At 38.6% G+C, this 22,162-nt stretch overlaps 1 protein-coding gene across 3 annotated transcripts in view; it reads left to right on the top strand.

The window, feature by feature from the left end:
* The window catches only part of MINDY4 (MINDY lysine 48 deubiquitinase 4), a 79,256-nt gene that overhangs the window by 26,354 nt on the left and 30,740 nt on the right, over positions 1 to 22,162 (top strand). For all 3 annotated transcript variants that reach the window (XM_026796092.2, XM_026796091.2, XM_005491435.4), the window contains exons 9-13: positions 1,276 to 1,364; positions 5,132 to 5,233; positions 7,067 to 7,130; positions 8,238 to 8,303; positions 8,601 to 8,668. In XM_026796092.2, the coding sequence (XP_026651893.2) occupies positions 1,276 to 1,364; positions 5,132 to 5,233; positions 7,067 to 7,130; positions 8,238 to 8,303; positions 8,601 to 8,668 (389 nt within the window). The remainder of the gene's footprint in view (positions 1 to 1,275; positions 1,365 to 5,131; positions 5,234 to 7,066; positions 7,131 to 8,237; positions 8,304 to 8,600; positions 8,669 to 22,162) is intronic.

Here is a 22,162-nt window from a genome sequence, read left to right as displayed (position 1 = left end):
GAAGATATTAAATCTTCATTTGTGCTCCAAAAGGAGCTGTGGCAGTAGTGGTCACTGGCCCACAGTAAATGTTACTTTGGTGTTTCCAGCCTGCAGAAAGGATCTCATCACTTCCAGCCATTAAATTCCCCACAATGAATTCCAGTGCAGGAATGGTGTTTTGCTTAGATTGTGCCAGTTTCAGCTCATTAATATATTTCCTTTTCACTTTCAGAATTCAATTCAGCTGAACAACTGTTCAGTTCTTTCTTATGTTAAGCTTTTGTGGTGCTATAAGAAGATATTTAGAATGAATAATTTCTTTTTTGACCGGAAGGCTCTCCCTGATAGACTGACACAAACCTTGCTGTTTTCCTTGATATATTTCAGATTATTCACTCATCAGTTATTTCAATAAACCTAGAAAGGCAGAGTATGTATCATACAAATGAGATATGAGAAGGTGTCAATATTTAAACTATTCTGATTTCCATACTGCATTTACCTGCAGGTCTCCTCTGGGTGCTGCACTTAGGACAATCAGAAAATTAAACTGATCTTTTAATCACATTGTGTGAAAACAGCATGGCTGGCTGCCCTTTCCCTTCTTCCCCCTTTCTCCCTTTCTTCTGCAGGGTTTGAGAGGAGTTTGATGGGTGGCATTGTGGTGTCTGTGAGATCAGCCTTGTGTCCAGCATGTAGCCCAAAACCAGCTACAAATCCATAAAATTTAAAGTTAATATGGCATTTCTTGATATTGTGATTTATTTCCTCTGAAACTGATAATTTAAAGGATTTGAACTTTCTTGGTTTTCTTTCTCCCCCAGTGAGAGGGAGAGAGGGAGGATCTGAGGTGCAGAGGGCTTTACCTGAAATTTTGTGTAGTGATGTAGGTGGGAACTTGAGGTTGCTGAGGGGTGGAACAAGAACAAGGCTTGTTTTCAGTCCTTGGAAAACACTCAGATTTGATTCCCCTCTGAAAATCAAACTGCAGCTCAGTGGGGATCAGGAGGTTTTTATTTCATATATCCCGGATTTCAATAAAACCCCACATTTCTTTTGCCATTATAGATGTCTTGGTCTTTTAAGGAAAAATAGTCAGGAACCACAAAAACCCTTAAAACCCCTGATTTTCCTTGTTTTGCACAGAACCCCAGAGCCACAGAGAGCACTGTAAAGTCCTGGCTGGAGAGAGAGGGATGAAAGGATGGCTTTGGGCTGGGTGCGAGCTTCCAGAGTTTTTTTCCCCGGCATCCAGCAATATTTTTGCTCATGGAATGTCCCATTTTCCTCCAGGGTGGCCCGTGTGGGGTTCTGGCTGCTGTCCAAGCCTGTGTCCTGCAGCAGCTGATCTTTGCAGACACCAACAGGAACAAAGACACTCGGTAAGGCACTGAAACTTCAGGAATTTTGCTTACAGAAGTAAAAAAAAAATTACATATATTATATATATGTATGTACATATACATATGTATACATACATATATGTATATATATGTATATACATATACGTATATATATACATACACACATATGTATAAATAAAATGTATTTATATATTATAATATATGATATATAACATATAATATATAATATAATTTTATGCATATATACAATAATTTTTTATTATTAATTTTATTTCTCTGCTGCAGCCACCCAGGAGCTTTTTGAGTTTGAACTTACTGAACTTTTTGTTTCAGAGAGAGAGAGAGAGAAAGAAAGCAGCATCTGATTTAGTTGTTTGCTTCCCGTGGAACTGTAGGAATGTACAAGTTGGTGTCTTATTTGTGTAATTGCTTGTGATTAACCCAAGAACCTCTACAAAAACCAAACAGCTTGAATTGAGGCCAGTGAAAATTATTTAGCCTCGAGGTCCTCATGGAAAATGGATTTCAAACAAAAAAAGTAATCAAGGTTTGATAGACCATGAAGTTCATCCAGTGTTCGACACTAAGAATCTCAACAGGGTTGAAAAATTAAAGTTATAATGATTTTTTTTTCTTGTAACTGCTTTTGATTATTCCTGTTTAAACTCCTTAATGGAATTTGAATTTATATTCTGTGTATTTTCTACTTGCTTTAAAGGAATTTTGTTAGGTGTTGCTGCTGACAAGGAAATTGCTTGGACTGCTGTAATAATGATGTACTTGTCACGTTGCTAAAGGAAAATGAGTTACTGAATTAAATTCTGGAAAATGATGCCTCAAAAATTACTTTGTTACCAGTTTTCATGTATTTGCCTCTTGATTTCAATAAGACTTTCAATCCCTTACAAAAGACAAATTTCACAAAGCCTCCCTGTGTCTTAAAGGAACAAAATGTTTAAGAGGGAAAATTATTTTACTGGTTTATGCTGCCACCACCTTTTATTTGTGACCTCCATTAGCCTGACTCCAATTTAGTCTGAAGAGAAGCTTTCATGCTGAGATCCTTCATTACCTTACAATATAAAAATGTTCCTCTGGTATTAATTTTTGGCCTTAAATACCCATTTTTCTGCTTGGAACTGTGTAGGAAAATGCTGTGGTCTGTGTTGATATTCCTTAGTGCTGTCTGGCTTACCCTTAATGTAAATTTGGGCTGTTTTTCATCCATATTTGAAAGAATTTGGGCTGTTTTTCATCAATATTTGAAGGAAACAGGTTCCTGTAGAGCATCATTATTTGTTTTCAGCATCCAGCATGGGAAGTGACAGAAGTTATCCTGCAAAACTTCAAGATTCTAATTCAGATTTTTCAAGGTTCTTGTTTACATAAAAGAAAAACCTCAGAAACTTTCTTGCAGGAAACTCAGTGCATGCTTAGGTTTTATGACCAGGAATCTCCACAGAAGAATTATTTCTGGCTGTGAAAAGCAAGAATTTCTTTCAGCTCTGAGGACAGCCTTTGATCAGCTGCTCCTTGGTCCCTTTGTGTCTCAGGTCATCCTTAGTGAAAACAGAGATGATAATTTCCCTCTTGCAGCATGGTTCAGAGATCATACATGAAATAAAATTATGTGGCACCCAAATAAATGGATGGAGGCCGAGTTCTTTAAACTGTGTGTCCCAACTCGTGCCTTCTCCAACAAATTCTGTTTATTTGGCAGAATTTGCCTCTCCTGCTTTCCCCCTCTTATTATCCACATGGTTTTAAAATTTTTTGGGTTTTATTCATGAGATAAACATACTTTTCTTATGCTGTTTTTGCTGTGGGCAGAAACTTTCAGCAGGCAGAAGGAAAGGGAAGAGCTTTGAATGAATGGATAAATATTCCTTTCTAACTCTAACCTGGATTTTCAATTTATCAACCACTTCACAGGAATTGTTTGATTTCGGGCTTCTTCAATATCCAAAAAATAATTATCATGTCTCCTTCCTCTGCTGCCTCTCTCAGACACAGAAATTACTTGTGATTCCCATGAATTTCTGTGTGTCTGTATTAGAACACAGGCAGAGATAAGAGAAAGTTGTGATTATAATTTTTTTTTGCACTTGAAAACTCTCACCAATTATTTTCCATATCTCACATCCTTCAGAGAGGGAAATATTCTCTAAATTAACATTATTTTCAAGGCAGACATTGAACTTGAAAGTCTGTTTAATTTTTTTGACGTTTGGTGTTTCTTGTTTAGTCTTTTGAATTATTAGATCTTTTACTCAAACAGTGGGAACAGGTTTTGTCCTCATCTCCCATGCTGGTAACGCTCTAAAACTGATAAAATCTGAATTTCAAAGACTGCCATTCTTGGAGCCACTAGAGAAAACTCCAGTTATGTTCTTCCCAAGGGCATGGGATTTTTGGCCACTTCTTCAGTCTCATGGGTGTTGGGTTTATTCTCAAATCTGCCACTTTGGGACTTTCAGCCTCCTGATCCTAAAATGCTTTAGGTCCTGATTTTGGGGCAGACCTTATTTTAAAAAAATGTAAGCAGAATTTATTGCAGATTGTACTTTGGAGAAAGTTTAGTAGTGGTTATAAACATTATGGTGTAGATTTGTTTAAAAGGATTAAGAAGTAAAAACTTCAGAAAGAAATTGAGTATGAATGCCTTTAGAAGTTAAAAATTATGTTTAAAACCTAAACCAATCCTGTTGGGGAATATTGAAAGCTTTATTACAGATTTAAAGATGAAGTAGGTTCTCTTGTCCATTATTTGCCAATATATTTTTGTTCCTTGAAGTATTTATCTGCTTTTTTGTCCAAGCAATTAAAAATATGTTCTGTGGAGAGGAACTCCTTCTTTTAGAAGGTCAGGGTGTGATAACAGATCTGTGCTTAACCAGTTCCTGTTGTTGATCTTACCTTATTTACTCTTCTCCTGATTTTCATCCATTGCTTTTAATGACAAAACCAGTTTTATTTTAATCATTCCTTATAAATCAGACACCACCTTAAGTAATGACCTCCTGGAAGTGAAGCCTTCTAGGAGAATTTCATCACTTAAATTCACCTGTGTGACAGGATCCGTGTCACACAACACAGAGACATGGCAAGTTTGCAATTATTTGTAACCCTCATTAGGAGCAACAAAAACTCATAGAGATCCCCCAAAAAATAGCACAGAGCTGTTAACACTGGACTTTGGGGAATTTATGTCCTTAAATGTCCATAAATGCCTGTTTTCCTTCTTACTTGAGAAGCAACCTACCCAGTATGCCCAGTTTGTTCTGCAGCAATCTAAAGAGAATTTTTCTCCCTACAGCTCCCTTCACTAAATCTGATGATCTTCAAGGTCCAAAGCACCTTTTTGAATGCCTGAAATGTGGTTTCTCCTCAGAGAATGGTTCCAAAAAGCCCATGGTGACATCAATGTCCTCTCCCCGTGCAGGTGCTGAGCAGTCTCAGCACAGGGTGTGCCATGGGTGCTCTTGTGGTCCCTCATTCCCAGGGAAAAGTGGGGTTCAGCTCTACCTTTACCCCTGGAATATCTCCCCAGTGACAATACCAGCTGCCTCTCCAGCTCACAGCATTTTTGGCCATCCAGGTTGTCTCCTTCTCAGCTGTAGCAGAACTGAAGTACCTAAATAATGACTTTCTGATCAGAGCCTTGTTATTAATCGCTATAAAACTCTCTCTAAAGATGCTTTTGTTCTTTTAGGGTCAAACCTGCCCTGAATCTGTTTTCCCTCACATTTTGCTGCTTTCTCTCTCCTCTATTTCCTGGCCTGCAGTTGTCTCCAGCCCTCAGAAGCTCACAGGACCAAGTGCCTCTCCCTGGCTCTCGCTGACATTCTGTGGCGTGCGGGGGGCCACGAGAAAGCCCTGGTGGCACTGTGAGTAGAAAAAGCCTTTTCAGTCACTGTACACTGCCCTTGTACCTCCATCTGTCCCACATCTACATAATTTACAATAGAAATGTGTCACTGTCTTATTTTCTGAAAAATCCCTTTGCCAGAATTTCTTCTCCTGGGAAGCTGAGAAGGCTCAGAGAAAAATGAAAACAATGATTATCTCATTTGCTTCTCCTGTGTTTTGCTGCTTCGGAATGTGGTTGGAGATTGTTCATCCAGCAGGTGGTTGTTTGATTGGTTTCATGTGAATTGTTTTAACTTAATGACCAATCACTGTCCAGCTGTGTCAGGACTCGAAGCAATCTCGAGATTTTATCATTCTTGGTAACCTTCTGTCTGTATCCTTTCTCTATTCTTTAGTATAGTTTAGTATAGCATTCTTCTATATAATATAATATCATAAAATAATAAATTAGCCTTCTAAGAACATGGAGCTAGATTCTCAATTCCTCCTTCATCCTGGGGATCCCGAAAATACCACAGAAATGCTTTGTGAGCTGCATTTATGCCACCTAAAGAAGCCTAAGGAGCAATGCAAAATGTAATTTCTGCTGCCCCAGTAGCTGGGACAGCAAAATAGACAAAATACTTTGAAGTTGCTGTGAAAGAACCTGGATCTTTATTAAATTGATGGATTAGATTGAATTGATTGTAGGGATCCTCTGAAATCTTCTTATTAAGAGTTATTTTTCCAGATGCAGCATTCTGCTCCTGTATTGCAGGATATTCCATTATGGCAGGAATTCAGCTACTTTTGCTTGATTTATGCAATGCAATGAGGCTGCTTGTACACAAAACATCCAACTTTTAGATCCCTAGCTTTAACCTAAAAGACATTTTTAAGTGAATCAGGTTTTGTGGCCATAATTAATTTTCTTTATTAGATCAACTAAAATTATTGTATTTGCAGGGACCTCTGTGGCAGGGAAGAATGATGAATCTGACTCCATGTTCTCACAAGGCTAATTTATTATTTTATGATACTATATTATATTAAAGAATACTATACTATACTAAACTATACTAAAGAATACAGAAAGAATACTTACAGAAGGCTGAAAAGATAATAATGAAAACTCCTGACTCTCTCCAGAGTCCCAACACAGCTTGGCCCTGATTGGCCAAAGAGTGAAAACAACTCACAGCAGAATCCAATGAAACAATCACCTGTGGGTAAACAATCTCCAAACACATTCCACATGTGAGCACAACACAGGAGAAGCAAATGAGATAATTGTTTTCCTTTTCTCTGAGGCTTTTCAGCTTCCCAGGAAAAAAATCCTGGGCAAAGAGATTTTTCAGAAAATGTGAATGTGACATAAAATAGCTGCAAAATAACAGAGAGGCTTTGGGACACAGAAATCCTTCATAAACCTGAAATAGAGGCAGCAAATTCAAAGACATTTCAAATGATATTTCACATATTTTACATCTGAAGCCTTCTTCCTCTGTGATATTTTACATATGTTCTTCTGCTTGTTTGAATGTCATTACTCTAAAAATATCTTTCAATAAAAATATTTTTCAAATGAAAACTGTCATTAACATCCTTAACTTATATTTATTCTCTTTCTGTATGGAGAAACTTGTAATTCATGTTTGACTGAGAGAGCACAGCGCAGACAAAGTGTTTGTTTCACTGGTAGAAGTTTGCTTTGCAATATAAACTTATTTGCAAAAATAATAATAATGCAAATCTTTGCCACATCGTTCAGCTCATATAACATGATAATTTCTCTTTAATTAACATGTTAATTTCTCTTTAATGCCATTTTCTTCTTTTAACATGAGTTTTGTCTGAATATCCCTTTTCAGGCCATCAGGAAGACAGCAGTTCACTCCCACAGGGAAATACAAGGCAGATGGAATCCTGGAAACTGTAAGGCTCTGTGTGACTCCCATGCTCCACATCCTCTTTCTTGCTTTCCCTATTTCTGTTCAATGAATCTGATTTCTGTTGCTCTCCTAACATTTTAAAATCAGATTAGTCATGATCCAAAACCCAGTAGGAGATAAAATCCCACAGCCTGCCTGGCTCTGAGTTGTCCCAGTTGGTGTGAGCAGTTGGGCTCTCTGAAATCCTTTTTTTTTAATATATATTTACCTTCTAAACCTAAAAACTCTGCCTGTTTTTAATGACACACTGTAAAAATGAACACGGGCCCCTCCAATTGACCATGAGCATGAAAAGGCTCTGTTTTCTTCTTGTCTTACACAGAATTCTTTGCCTTTTTTCCCCCTCCAGAAGCTCCAAATGGCAGAACACTTTCCAGTTATGCCTTATTTCCATCTGAGGCTCTCTGATGGCTTTGCAAGCAGTGTTGCCTTCAGCCAGGCTTTAGTGGTTGCAGGAAATGTTTTTGGCATCCTAAATGAAGGAATGGAAGTCTCAAAAAATCTGGAGATGGAAAAACAGGCAGAGAATCTTGAAGTGAGAGCCTGGATCTGCTGGATTTCATGTTAAATGGGAATATTCATATTCTCTGAGCGTGGTTAATGCTTTACCACATAGGTACAAACCCCTGAGCATGGGGATTTCATGTTAAATAGGAATTTAACATGGATTTCATGTTAAATAGGAATATTCATATTCTCTGAGTGTGGTAAATGCCTCACCACATAAGTACAAACCCCTGAGCCTCTTGCCCATCCTGTGATTTCTAAAGCTGCAGAATTCCTCTGACCTAGGGGTTGTTTTTCATTGCATAGACAATGCTTAAAATGGAATCAAAGTGTCAGTTCAAGAAACTTAAAAATCATCAAAAAGCAGCATTGAAAATTCCAGAATATATCAGGTTTTGAGGTATAATTTTATGAAAAATGACAACAGTTAGAGGTAAATCTCATTACATCTTTATTTCTTTTTGTTAGTTCAGATCTTTCTAGGCAGTTTGAAAGTTTTGGCTACTTCATTTCAGCTTTCAGGTTATAAAATTGAGCTGCTGTTTTTAAAGTCATCTTTTTTCCTTCTTATATTTCTTCCCAGCTAATACTTCACACTGCCACAAGATATGAGGACCTGATTGTACTTCTGCAGCAGAATATTCACCAGGTATTGTGTTTAATTATATATTAATTAAACAAATTATGGTTCAGCTTCCAGCCTTGTGTGTGTCTATTAGTCTCACACAATGTGTTCTGAACACTGTTTCTACCACTCTATGGACATGTTTTCCATTTTAACAAACACAGCAAAAAATTCAGCTTTATCATAAATCGCAGCAATTCCTTTAGTTCCATTTGCATTTCTGGAGAATTGGACAAATAATTTTATACACAACAAACAAAATAGCACCAAAATCCTAGAGAAATAAAAAAAACCAGCTAAATAACACCTTTTCTTTTGCAGTTTGAAATTGGTCCCTATGGCTGCATCCTCCTGACTGTGTCTGTCATCTTATCAAGATCCATCAACCTGTGAGTGCCTCTCTAGCCTTGTTTTACAAACTGCAAATGCAGGGAAAATGAGAAAAATCCATGGTGGGCTTCAATTTTGGCCTTTTTAATCTGTCCTGGTGTTTGCGCTGATAAATATGGGCGAGTTGTGCAGATTTACCCATCTAATCTTTTCTTTTTTTGTTATATACACACACTTGTGTGTGTATAATTATATAATATATATAATTTTATATTAATATAATATGTTAATATGTATAATTGTATGTATAATGCATAATTATATCTAATTATATCTAATTATATAATATAATATAGAATATATTGTATATATAATATTATAATGTATTATAATATATTATAATATATATAGTATATATAATTATATATAATCTATATATATAATATATATGTTAGATATATAAAATATATATAGATAGATAGATAGATATAATATATAATTATATATATATCTATATATATATCTGTTGTAGTGGTCACTCCACCACATCTGCTCCATCTGAACATTAGGTGTCATGCCTGAGGTTGGTTTTTGTTCTCTCTACCCTGACAGTTCAAGCAAGACTTGTTTAAAAGGTTATTTATTTCACATACTTCAGGTATCTTAGGTAGGGGGCAATAACCTGTGATGCTTTCCCAGTCTCTGTCAGTGACAATGAAAAGGAAAATCCAGAATAAAATGGGTGAGGCAGCTCATTTTTAGGTAGCTGTAAGGAATGTATGACAAATGTGTTTATTGCTGTCATGATTATTCTGACTCTAACTCATGGGAAGTCGCCATAACCTCTTTAAAAACTCCCTGAGGCCTGCCCAGGCACAGTGGCATTTAATTTTTATATACAGTGGCATTTAACTGAGTTTTTACACAGACTGAAGGTGTTTCTGTGGTGCTGTGAGTGTCAGTGGGTCAGAATATGTCATGGTTTGAGCCTGGCACAGAGCCAGTGCCCCCCATGAAAATGCCTTCACCCTGGTGTCTGCTGTGAGATGTGACCAGGAATAAGCAAAACAGGCTCCAACTTAAACATAAAGAACACTTTATTACTTAAACTACAGGAAAATAGGGAAAGACTATAAGGAAAAGAAAAAAAAAATTGAAAACCTTACAAAAAAACTTTCCTCCTCCCCACTCCCTGACTTTCCCAATCCAATACATTCTCCCAAATCATCAACTGCCCAGCCTTGGCCCCACACTTTAGTATACTCAAACTGCAGTTCATGAAGAGGAAAGGAGTCCTTCTTGTTCCATAGGCTTCCCCTGGAAACACACTGAAACCTCGTGTGCTTCCCTGTCACTTCGGCACCGCCCGGAAAAAGTCCTTTTGCCGCTTGTGACATCTTCCTTCCATGCCCAGTGCTCTCACCACTGACGCATGGCCAGAGCTGCTTTTAGGGTTGTCTTTCAAGGATGCCTTGTCTCACTCCAAAAAGGCACAGTCTCTGCTTTGGGACATCTGTCCCCCCCATATTTTTCCAACCCCCTGGGGCCAGGGGGTCCTCACGAAGAACCCTCCTGGTTTTGAGGCACTGCCTCCCCCTAAATGCAGTCTGTGTCACAGGAACAACTGAGTCCATGGCCACAAGAAAAGTCCAGCCAAAAGGCCACTCCAAATCATCTCTCCCCATCCAATCATCTCCACATTCTTCGGGCCAGGTCCTTGTCTCATCTCATCTCTTATCTCCCTTCTTATTCAGCTTCGAGGAGGATTAGCATTTTTGCAAGGCCCCAATCATGAAAGAAAGGGTTAAAAGTTTTCAGTCTTTGTCTGTCCTGGGACGATGATACTCCCACACGTGCTGCTGCTGCGGCCAGCCGGGCTGCACCCTTCCCCCCCCTTTCTCCTCCTGGGCCGGCTGCTATCACCGCCGACTCTCCCTCTCTCTCCCTCCTGGGGGGGGGGAATGGCTGCCCGATGTCTCTTGGGGCTCCTCCACCCTTCCATCCTTGAAGGCCCCGGGCCTACCGCATGGCTGGCCCTCCCCCGCCCAGCAGCAAGGCTGGACGGGGGAAGAGATCTGACCTCTTCACAGCGACGTCCCAAGAGACAGTGCCAAGGGCAGTGCCCTGCTTTTAACCCCTGTGTATTCTCGGAGGTGTGTCCAAACCCCACTGGCTACACTAGGTGCCAGTCTCAAACCTAAAACTTTCATTGGTTTGACCACAGCTTCCCAGAATTCCCACTCCTTCCTGGTCAAACCACCACAGAATATAAAGTCAAATTTTCACTGCTGTGAAAAGCCCCAGCAGCAGGGGGAAGCTGCTCCCTGCCAGTTTGCCATAAACAATTGACAGCTGCACTGGAAAGCAGCACGAGGCTGGTTTATGGAAGTTTTATTTCTTACAGGAGGCTGATTTATGGAAGTTTTTATTTCTTACAGCTCTGCATTGTCTTGACAAAAAACAGCAAGTTAGTCCAAATTTGAGATCCACAATCAGTTGCTCACCTGCTGGGATCCCAGCATGGGTTTGCAGATTGAGTTTTTTTTTGGTTTTATTGTAATTTTTCCCTTTCTTTTGTTTATAGTAACACTACAGCCCTTGGCTTGACTCCACTTTTGTGCTCTAACACAAATTATTTGATAATTTCAGGGCAAATGCCATTTATTCTTATTTTTCTGAGCTGGTTACAACAGAGAGGTTCAGATGAGTAAAGTCACTTGTGCAAGTAATGATCTGGAGGTTCATAATTGCTGCTGTCTGCACTGCTTTGCTTGCTATAAAGTGATAAATATTCTTTAATCATTTGAGCAAGGATATATTCTCCCTCATCACCTCCCAGTTCCTTCCAGATGGATTATGACAAGGCCAATCAATCATCTGTGTTTTTATTTGGGGGAGCTGTGTCTAAAGTGAACATGACAATTCCTTTTGGTGCCTGTTTGCATTTTAAACCATCTAAATATTTTTACAGATCTGATCCAGAGTGTCAGAGCAGTTCATGAAGTGCAGTTCTGTTTTGAGGAATTGCCATGATTTTTTCACAAAACTTCATTTTAAAGTACTGTTTCTCCTCTAGCTTGTACTGTGTAAGACACTGCTTTGGTACCTTTTTTTTTACAAGAAATGGGAATTTTTCTGGTTTTAAACACATTGAAAACTGTTTTTAGACCTTTGCACAATTTTTTTTAGGAAGTGCAAAGTGAATTTTGTTGATGTAATCTTCAGCAATCGATTTAGCTGCCTCTGTCACCTTGCTCCTCTCAGAATATTAAAAAATATCAAGACAAATAACTCAGTGCTGATATCCTCAAGAAATATGTACCATTCAGAGAGTGTTACCAGCATGGTAAGCAATTATTTACATAACTGGCATAGTTCTGGATGAACAACTGAAGACAAACAAGAGTTGGTTTAGATAATGGGATTTTCAGCCAGTAATAGATCTCCCTGGGATTGTTCTGCCCCAGTTTTTGGGATTTTTTTTTAACAGAAAAATCAGCAGATTTTTACAGCAAAAAACTCCATGGAAGTTTTAGTTGTCTGGATTTTTGTGTGCACGTTGCACTGAAAAGAAAAAAAGATTATTTAATTTTCGTTGAGGAGTTGACAGCACTTAGTTTTTTCCTAATTTGAGTGTAATTATCTATCTTAATGATCTTTATTACCCAGAGAGGTTGTGGATTCCCCATCCCTGGAAGTGTCCAAGGCCAGGTTGGAGCAGCCTGGGACAGTGGAAGGTGTCCCTGCCATGGCAGGGCTGGCACTGGATGGGCTTTAAGGTCCCTCCCAGCCCAAACCATTCCAGGATTCTATGATTTATTTACTTTCTATGTAAATATTTGCATTTAGGCCTTTAAATTAAAAAAAAAAAAAGAGAAAAAACACCCCCATGATTAATTTGACTTATTTTCAATATCTGTCTTAGAATGACATAAATAATCTCCTGAAGTGCTTGGTTATCTCCTCCACAAAGTGTGAAAATCTAAATAACCTACTCATAAAGATATTTTATGTATAAATATCAAGTCATGCAATGAAATCTGCTTTTTAGTGACAGGTCAGTGAAAAATGGGAGATTAAATGTTAATAAAGCAAAGCATTATTCATGACAAAAACATTCTTACAACTGTACTCACCTAGTGGTGGGCTTTAAATATGCTGTTATAAAAAAAAGGAGAGAAATTCTGGCACTACCACTAGAAATTTAATTATCTGAACATATCAGTTCAATTTTCTGTGATAGACAAGAGATAAATCATGTGTTGAGAGTTGAGAACAGAATAAAAGCACATTAATGGCTTCATATAAATATATGATCTTCCATATTTTATCTTGCTTGTAGTCCTGTCTTCCCAGGCCAGTAAAGTCACATTAGTACTGGAATAAAGTGGAAGACAAAAACAACAAAAACAAAGTTTCCTTTTAATTTAAACAGATTAAAAAAATCTCTTTTTTTCACCAACAAAGAGGAATAACTTGAAGTAATAAAAAGTCAGGCACTCATGACAAGGATGAATACATTATTCCTCAAAATCCAAAATCCTGGGTGCTCTCAGGGAAGCACTCAGGCTTTGATGTTAAAACAAGCATAATTCTAATTATTTCCACAGCATAAACAACTTTCAGTACTGGGAGATGAGGAGGCCAAGAGATTTAAGTAAATTGAGAGCAATTAATGGAAGGTGCAATCTCCAGCATCCCCAAACCTCCTGGCCTTGATGTTACCCCCATATCCCCCCGTTTTTGGGATGTTTCCTGCTGCTTTTGCTGTTTTTTTGGTCCAGCTCCACAATTTTTGCATTGTTACAGATCTTCCCTTGTAAATGGAAATTCCAGCTCTCAGCCAGGTCTGCTGGGCAGTTCTTCTAAGATCCCTGGCAAATCTGAAGCATTTTTATTTCAGGGGGGACGCATGCCAGGAAATGCAGGAGTTTGTGCTGCTTTGTAGATTTTGGGTAATGAGTTTTTCGTGCTCCAGGCACTAATGATCATCACTGCCTGAGCTGATAACAAATGGCCAGAGAGGAGTGAGAATTCCTGAGGAAGTTGCTGAGAACGCGTTGTTGCTTCTGGTACAGGAAGGAATTCTGGTTCCTAACAATTGTTACCTGTTTTTTTATATTTTAATTTTTTTTTTTTTTTTTAAGCAACCAGCAAAAAAATGCTAAAAAAAAGCCATATTATAGCAGCTCAAGGGATTAATCTTTCTGAGTGTGCAAGATATTTGCTGGGATCTTCACGTTGATGAGAGCTACAGGATATTTTCCATGCATGGGAGAGAGAATGAGCTCAAAATTTGGGCTGCAAGCCCCCATTGAGCCTCACCACTGAGTGCAGGAAAATTGTGGATTCCCCATCCCTGGAAATGTCCAAGGGCAGGTGGAACACCCTGGGATAGTGGAAGGTGTCCCTGCCATGGCAGGGCTGGCACTGGATGGGCTTTAAGGTCCCTCCCAGCCCAAACCATTCCAGGGTTCAATGATTTGTTTATTTTCTGTGTAAATATGAATATTCAGGATTGGTTTTCATGACAACTCAAGTGATCCCCACAGTCTGACTGTGTGGGTTTTTGAGCACAAAATGGCTCTCTCTTGTTATAAGGTCTTTTAAGACTTAACTAACTAATTAAGAAATGATTAGATTATTTTCTTAGATTATTTTCTTTATTAACCCAGTAAATCATCCCTCAAAGCCTGCAATGTGGACTTTTCTGTCCAATTACAAAACATTGCTGAAACCTATGAAGAAGAAAGAAGAAGAAGGTAAAGAAGAACAATTTGCCTCTGCCTTAAAACTTCTATCTTGCTTCATATTTATTTCTATATTCTAAAACCCCAAACTCTTAAGTTTTCCACCCTGTGATATTATACACTTCTAACCAACTACACACCTGTAATCCTAGTGCTGTTAATCAAATTTTGAAGCCTTCTCCACAGCCTCAGGTCAATGCAGTGTTCTCTTGTGGGTCTGTGCCTTTAAGCACAGAAAAATTAAAATTCTCAGCATTAAGATTCCAACAATACTGAATTTCCACCCAGCTTTCCCTGCTGGCTGCTGCCTCATCCTCCCCAACCCCTGGTTCCTTCCTTGCTGTGTTCCCTCATGCAAAGCCATTCCTGCAGTGGGATGAGGCTCCTTTGGATGCACTCACTGGATCCTCAGCTTTCCTTACATTCCAGCTCCTCGCCAAGCCTGTTCTGTGATTTTTCCTTGCCACAGACAACTTTCTTGAAAAATCTTTTCCTTAGGATTTTTCCTCCTGAGAAGCTGAGAGGCCTCAGGAACAAAATGTAAACATTGATTATCTGCTGCTGTGGAATGCAACAGGTGCATCTGTGATTGGTCTCATGTGGTTGTTTCTAATTAATGGCCAATCACAGTCAGCTGGCTCAGACAGAGAGCCCGAGCCACAAACCTTTGTTATCATTCTTTCTTATTTTATTCTTAGCTAGCTTTTTGATGAAACTTTTTCTTCTATTCTTTTAGTATATTTTTAATGTAATATATATATAATAAAATAATAAATTGAGCTTTTTGAAACATGGAGTCAGATCTTCGTCTCTTCCCTCATCCAAGAACCCCTGTGAACACCGTCACATTTCCTAATCACTGCAATAACTTGTTGTTATTGTTAAGACAATACAAAGCAATACACTCCATTTTCAGAAGGCTTCAAACTAGTCTTATTCTAGCATGCATGCTTTTTATACATTCTTACAAAACTCATAAGTTTATACTTTATTCTTTGGTCATGAAAGACAAAGTGCTCATTGGAACAGGCAGTTGCAGGTTTCCCTTATTTATCCTCCTTTTTTCTTGGTTTCTGTGTCAATGACTTTGGTAGAAAATTCTTTCAGAGGTTTACATGGATCCTCTTATCCAGCTTCTCTCTGGCTCACAGAAGTCACTGTAAAACTGTGACCATGTTCACAGGGGTTCTTGAATGAGGGAAGAGATGAGGATCTGACTCCATGTTTCAGAAGGCTTGATTTATTTTTTTATTATAGATATTATATTAAAAGTATGCTAAAAGAATAAAAGAAAGGATTTTATCAGAATGCTAGCTAAGAATAGAATAGGAAAGAATGATAACAAAGGTTTGTGGCTCGGGCTCTCTGTCCGAGCCAGCTGACTGTGATTGGCCATTAATTACAAACATCCAACATGGGCCAACCACAGATGCACCTGTTGCATTCCACAGCAACAGATAATCAATGTTTATATTTTGTTCTTGAAGCTTCTCAGCTTCTCAAGAAGAAAAATCTTTAAAAAAAGATTTTTCATAAAAGATGTCTGTGACATAAAACCTCTTCCACAATAACTTACTGCATAAAATCATCATTGCTGGAACCCAGGAGAGCAAAGAACACATGGAACAAGAAAACTCCTCGGCTGGAAAAACCAAGGTATTGCCATTTTCAGGCAATGGAGACAATGCAGAGAGCCTGATCTGAAACACAGGCTCATTGTGCTGCTCACAAATCAAAATTCCTCTGTTTGCATCACTTTTGTGACCTGGGGATATTTTATCAGTTACTGGTAGCAGTCCTGTGTCACTCTCCAGTCAGGATTGGCCACTGGGTGTCTTTTCCCTGTTTTCTCTGAGGCGTTGCTGTGAGAATAAGTAAAACAATGGCTTTAGCTGTGGGAAAAGTGAAAAAAGGAGACTGATTTTGCAAGTCAGGAGGAGGCTGTGGACTTCATTAAGGTTGGCTGCTCGTAAACCTTGGAAAATACACATCAACATCTTCCTTGCTGTGATCCCACAGCTCTATTAACTGCATTTCTGTAGCTCTTGCTGCTGCAGAGAAGGGTATTCAGACTTGTTTCAAAGTTACCTGTGCCATTCTCATTTTGGTGTTGTGGAATTTTGGTTGTTTGGAGGTGCATTTCTTTATTTAATTTATTTATTTCAAAAGCCTGTTGTTATTAAATCAAATAAATCTTATTATGGGTCCTTATCAGTGTAGCATTTCTCACACCTAATAATTCTGTCCTTGATTATCACCAATTCACCTCATTCTCTGAAATCTATTAAGGAACAGTTTTTCACGAGGGAAACAAATTAGTAGAATTATGTTGTTCTGTGCACTTACCCTTCATTCCTTTGGTACTGTTTTACCTAACTGAAGAAGTTACATCTCCTTAATTTGCCATTCTAATCCATCTTTGAAATTAAAACATGCAGAAGCACCAAATCATGTTAAATGCTGCCCATTATTATGCCCTTTACCATGGTCAAATATATCTGTTTATCATCTTGTGTTTTCTTCTATAATCATTTATCTGGTTGCAGCAATCCTACAAGAATCTTCCTCTTCTTGTGCATTGGCAAACTATTTTTACTGTTTTTTGGTAATTTTAACAGTTCTGTCTGCTTTTATTCATCAAGGCTTATTCTATTACTTTTTATTCTACTTTATTTCTATCTTATTATTTTTAGTAGCAAGAAATAATCATTACTGCAGTAATCATTCTTTTTCCTATATCCTTTCTGTATCATTTACTGTAAAATAACCCCAATTCTGACACATTGCTGGACTTTAAATCTCTTTCAGTCGTGCAGAATTTGAAAAGGAAAGTGATGCTCTGCTGGCTCATGAGCTGTGGGTGGAACAAAGGGTCCCCCACCCTCAATCCACTTTCCTTTGCTGACACCTTTTCCTGTGCCAGAGCCAATCTCTAATTTGGAGTTCCCCTGAAATTCACCTTCTCTCCTGATGCTGCAGAAAGGTTTTTTTTTTTTTGTGAAATATCCTTTTGGCTGGGCCAGGGGGAAAATTCCAATTCCAGCTTCTCATGGAGGTTCCCATCACTTGGGGCACTCTCAGCTCTTGGTGGAAGTAGATTTTCCTGTGAGCCAATTTTCTGGGAAAACCTTTTTAAAGGTAAACTTGAGAGTGCCTGGGAGAGCAGCAGCAGGGGGAGGTTGTGTCTGGGAGCACTTTGCACTCAGGGCTTGTAGATATGTGATATAAATAGATGTCATCGTGGTTTTTTACAGCTTTTGGTGCTTGGAAAACACAGAGGAGCTGCTGGGTTTGAGGGGAAACAGCTGTCAATTATGTTACAGTGCTAAAAACAAGGAGCTGGACACAACTAAAAAAAACCAAAAAACCCCATATATATATATATATATATATATATATATATTTGAGAATCTCAGAACTCCCCATGAGCCATTTGTGATTTTGCAACATGAGGAAAGCAGGTTAGATTTACCAGGAACTGGTGGAGGAGCAAATAGGGGGGATTTTGTGGGATCTAGACCTTGGTGGGGAATAATTGAGCCTATTTTTGTTAGGGTGAGTGAACTTCTGTGCCCCCTGCTTGACGGGTTGTGTGCAATTCATAATTTTCAGTATCTTCCCTGCCATTGTGGGAATTGGACAGAGACCCTTGTAGCCAAAATGTTCACTGGGCAAGAGCTGCTTGCAATATTAATCAATTAATAAATGCAGAATAATGAATGCAGCTGCTAAAGGGTAACAAAGAAGAGAGTTTGCTTGAAAGAATTTAATGTTTTCTTTCAAAAAAAGGCAAGAATACAGAGATAATCAGTGACAGCCTTAGCAATATTTGTGGGAGGATGTAAGACCAAGATTTGAAGCTTTGTGCTTTCAAAAGTGGAATATGTTGACGTGTAAAATGTCACTTTCTAATGCTTGAAAGAGAGGGGACCCAGGGACAAAAGATGGTGGGAAAAGGGGGTTTGGAAGACAAGGTAGAGGAAAGGAGAGGAGGGTCTCACTCTAGAGAAATGTGTAGGATTTGCCAAATAAAATGTGAATATAAGGAAGCTATTTAGCATTGTAAATAAGGAATGTGACCCGAGTGGAAATGTGACCACAAAGGCAAAGAAGAGGAAATGTTGGATTGGGTTTGAGGTGTTTGCTGCATTGGAGGACAAGGAACAAAGGTTAGGGATAAAGAAAAATGAGTAAATGAGACTCAACTAAGGAAAAAAGGGCAGAATCAAGGAGACAAAGATGTTTCTATGCTGGTTCTGTTTGTTATCTTGATAGGTGAAGGACTGGGGAACTGGGAAACAATGCCAAAAATTATAAATGGGGGAAATTGTGGAGTTTGCCCAGTAATTGAGACATGTGGCTCTTGTCCCCTGGTAAGGAAATTCAGGAATTCCAGCTGGGTTCACAGAAGTGGAGGACTGGAGGCTGAGGGAAAGCAGATTTGGTGTGGATGTGCAGCAGGAAGGTCACTTGTGGGAATGAAAGCAGATTGCTCCCCTGACACATCCAGCTCCCTGTGGAACTGATCAGGATAAATCAAAAAGCTGAGGAACTGAAGGAAGGGAAGATTATTATCTCATTCTCTGGGGAGTTTTCTGACTTCTTAAAATAGTGCAGAGGAATGAAAGAGGTGTGGTGAGCAACAACCTTCTCTGTCAGCAGTGGTCTGAGTCCTGGTGTTGGAAAATGGAGAATAAATGTGGTTCAGATGAGGTCGCACATGAGGAAATGAAACAACAAGTGATTTCCTTATCATATTAATAGAAAGATATCAGGAAAAGATGTGAGGTTTCTGTGTAGAGTGGAGGTGGCTGATATCAGGAATAATGTCAAGAATGCTCCAAGTCTAAATTGATATTCTGCCTTTCAGTAAGGAGAACAATACAGTGCAAAGCCAGCATGGCTGGTTGGAGTTCATGGATAATAACTGCATCAAATCTGTGGCAGTGGAATTTAACCTGAAAAAGTGATGATGGCTACACAAGGGGAAGGAAAAAATAAACCAAGGATCTTTGTACCTACACCTCATTGCTAAATTTATTCAGCACTTTCAAGCTTTCTCTTGCTTTGCCAGACTTTATGAATGGACCTGATCCTAAAGCTTGCCTTTGTCCTGCCTTATTTAGATATTGAGTAACTTGACTTGCAGTTGTAGGAGCAAGTGGAGAATTGGTAGTTAAACTAAAAAAAAAAAAAAAAAGAATAAAAATAGTTAATTGGGACTTAGTAAGAGATTTTTATTTGATATGTTAAATGAAAAATCATTTACTAATGTGAAAATAACACATCTTTTAAGGATTCGAAAGGTGATGAGGAAAGGACTCAGAAAGTGTTGTTAGCATGGGCAAGGTGACTGATGGAATTTGTTAATGATCAGTCTGGGATTAAAAGTGTTTTATTCCCTACAATAATATCAGTGATGAGGAGGGACATGGGGACTGTGATGGTCAGAGAATCTGATTTTATTGTGGACTACAAATGCTTATATACTGTTCTAGGAAGGCTAGTGATGTTTTACTGCAATGATTGTATTAAACATCACATAAACTTACACATTTTCAACATCTCTTGCTTGCAGAAGTCTGAAGTAATTTTCTTTTTTTTTCCACTAAATCCATCAGATTTGATTTCTTGTAATCTTGATTTAATTCTCAAAGTTCTGATTGCTCTTGCCAAAGCATCCTGTTACCAAATCTCTCATGCTAATAAAGTCCAAAGTGCTCTCTACTTTGTGTACCCCAACATCTCCCCCTTTTCCTTTCCACCAAAACCACTCTTTTAATTATTAATTAATGTCTGCCTTATTAATTAATCTCTGCCCACATTGAAAGGTATCATGATTAATACAATTATTATCCAAAATTATCACATACATACCTGTCTTAAAAAGAATCTTTTAGTTAAAAAACTCCAGCCATTAAAAGGCTCGGGCTTGATCTTTATAAGTTAAAAATATTCCTTATGGCAGACACAGAGGGGGCATTACTGGATTTAGAAAGGCTGCCACAAGTAAAATTGCATCAAAAGGTTTGATTCTTATACACAGGGGTGATAGGAAGAAAATTCTTAAAAATTTTAGACTGATTCCTTCCTGTGTATTTAAAAAAAAATCCAATTTCATAGAACCCAGGAGCTCTAATTCTTGGGGTTCCAAGGGTGTTTCAGGAAGGTAAGGGGCCAAATTTGATTTGATACCAAAATTTTTTGTGTAAATATTAATGTAAAGTTCTGGAGGAGCTATATTCCCCTCTAATTTTTTATTTTTTTGTTTTTAATAAAATGTGGGACACTGAGATGGAAAAAGGGAGTGGTGTGCTGATGGAGTGACCTGATGACTGAAAAGCTGAAAGGCCCTGTCAATAGGGAGAACAAATTGTGCTGTAAAAAAAGAGTTGGCTCAGCCTCCTGATGAGGGCAATAAAAAAGGAATTTATTTTCCCTACAGAAAGTGCAAGGTCTTGTAAACAGAGCCTGCTCACTCCTGTGCTGGGAGTTCATCAGCTGTAAATGGCAGCAGGAGGAGCAGCAGAGCACACAGAACTCTGGGCCAGCATTAAAAAATAGCCTTGGATCTGCTCTGAGGGTGCATCAGAATGGTTTTAGGAGGTGAAGAAATGTTAATGGATTGTGCAAGGCACTGATGTGTCCTTAGAGAAACACCATGGCAGGCTGGGCTCACACATTAAATCTGGGGGATGTGTTGGAAAAGCACAGAGCTGGGGAAGAAGGAATCTGTTTTGTCAAAGAATTCTAAAAGAACAAAAGGTTTTTATGTTTTATAGCCTTAAAAAAGGGAAATTTTGAGGTGGGACATAAGTGTTTCCTAAAAACTGGGGTGGTGATGGTTGTAAATAAACAAAAGGCAGAGAAAGGGATTTAATTTAAAGATCAGAGTTAGTACAGAGAGAAGGTGCATCAGTGAACCTCATCAGAGTGTGAGCAGATTCCAGGGTCCTGAGCTACCTCTGAGAAAAGTATGGAAAGCTGAGAAAACAACCAAGAAATGTGAATTTCTGTGAAAGAGAGTAACTGGAATGGCTGGGTTTTACCTGCCAGATGCAGAGAACAACATCATCTCTTCTCCCTTTCCACAATTCTGCTTTATCCCAGCGTGGATGTGGCTGTAATCCACACCAGGGCTGATGTAAACATGGAATATTGTTCTGGGGACAACCTGAGTGTGGGGGTGTTCACAGGGGTCCCAGGAGGAGGGAAGAGATGAGAATCTTGACTCCATGTTTCAGAAGGATGATTTATTATTTTACGATATATTATTACGAGAAATTGATATATTAAAATTAAACTAAAAGAATAGAAGAAAGGATTTCATCAGAAGGCAGGAAAGGAAAGGAAAGGAAAGGAAAGGAAAGGAAAGGAAAGGAAAGGAAAGGAAAGGAAAGGAAAGGAAAGGAAAGGAAAGGAAAGGAAAGGAAAGGAAAGGAAAGGAAAGGAAAGGAAAGGAAAGGAAAGGAAAGGGAAAGGGAAAGGGAAAGGGAAAGGGAAAGGGAAAGGGAAAGAAAGGAAAATAAAATCCTGTGACTGCTCACAGCCTCGACACAGGCAGCTATCATTGGCCATCAAGTAAAAACAATTTCACATGCTGGGTAAACAATTCTCCAGATCACATTCCAAAGCAGAAAAACATGGAGAAGCTAAAGTTTCCCATCTTCTCAGGAGAAAAATCCCAGCAAAAGTAATTTTCATAAAATATGTCCGTGACACCTGAGATTTGTGGGTTTAGCTGCCCCTTGTTTCCATAGGACTGCCCCGACAGGATCAAGGAAAGGTTCTGCAAACCTGGTA

This window comes from Zonotrichia albicollis, chromosome 1, assembly GCF_047830755.1.
Source record: "Zonotrichia albicollis isolate bZonAlb1 chromosome 1, bZonAlb1.hap1, whole genome shotgun sequence".
In the NCBI taxonomy this organism is placed as follows: domain Eukaryota; kingdom Metazoa; phylum Chordata; class Aves; order Passeriformes; family Passerellidae; genus Zonotrichia; species Zonotrichia albicollis.
The sequence above is the reverse complement of the archived record's forward strand: the minus strand, read 5'-3'. Positions and strand labels throughout refer to the sequence as shown.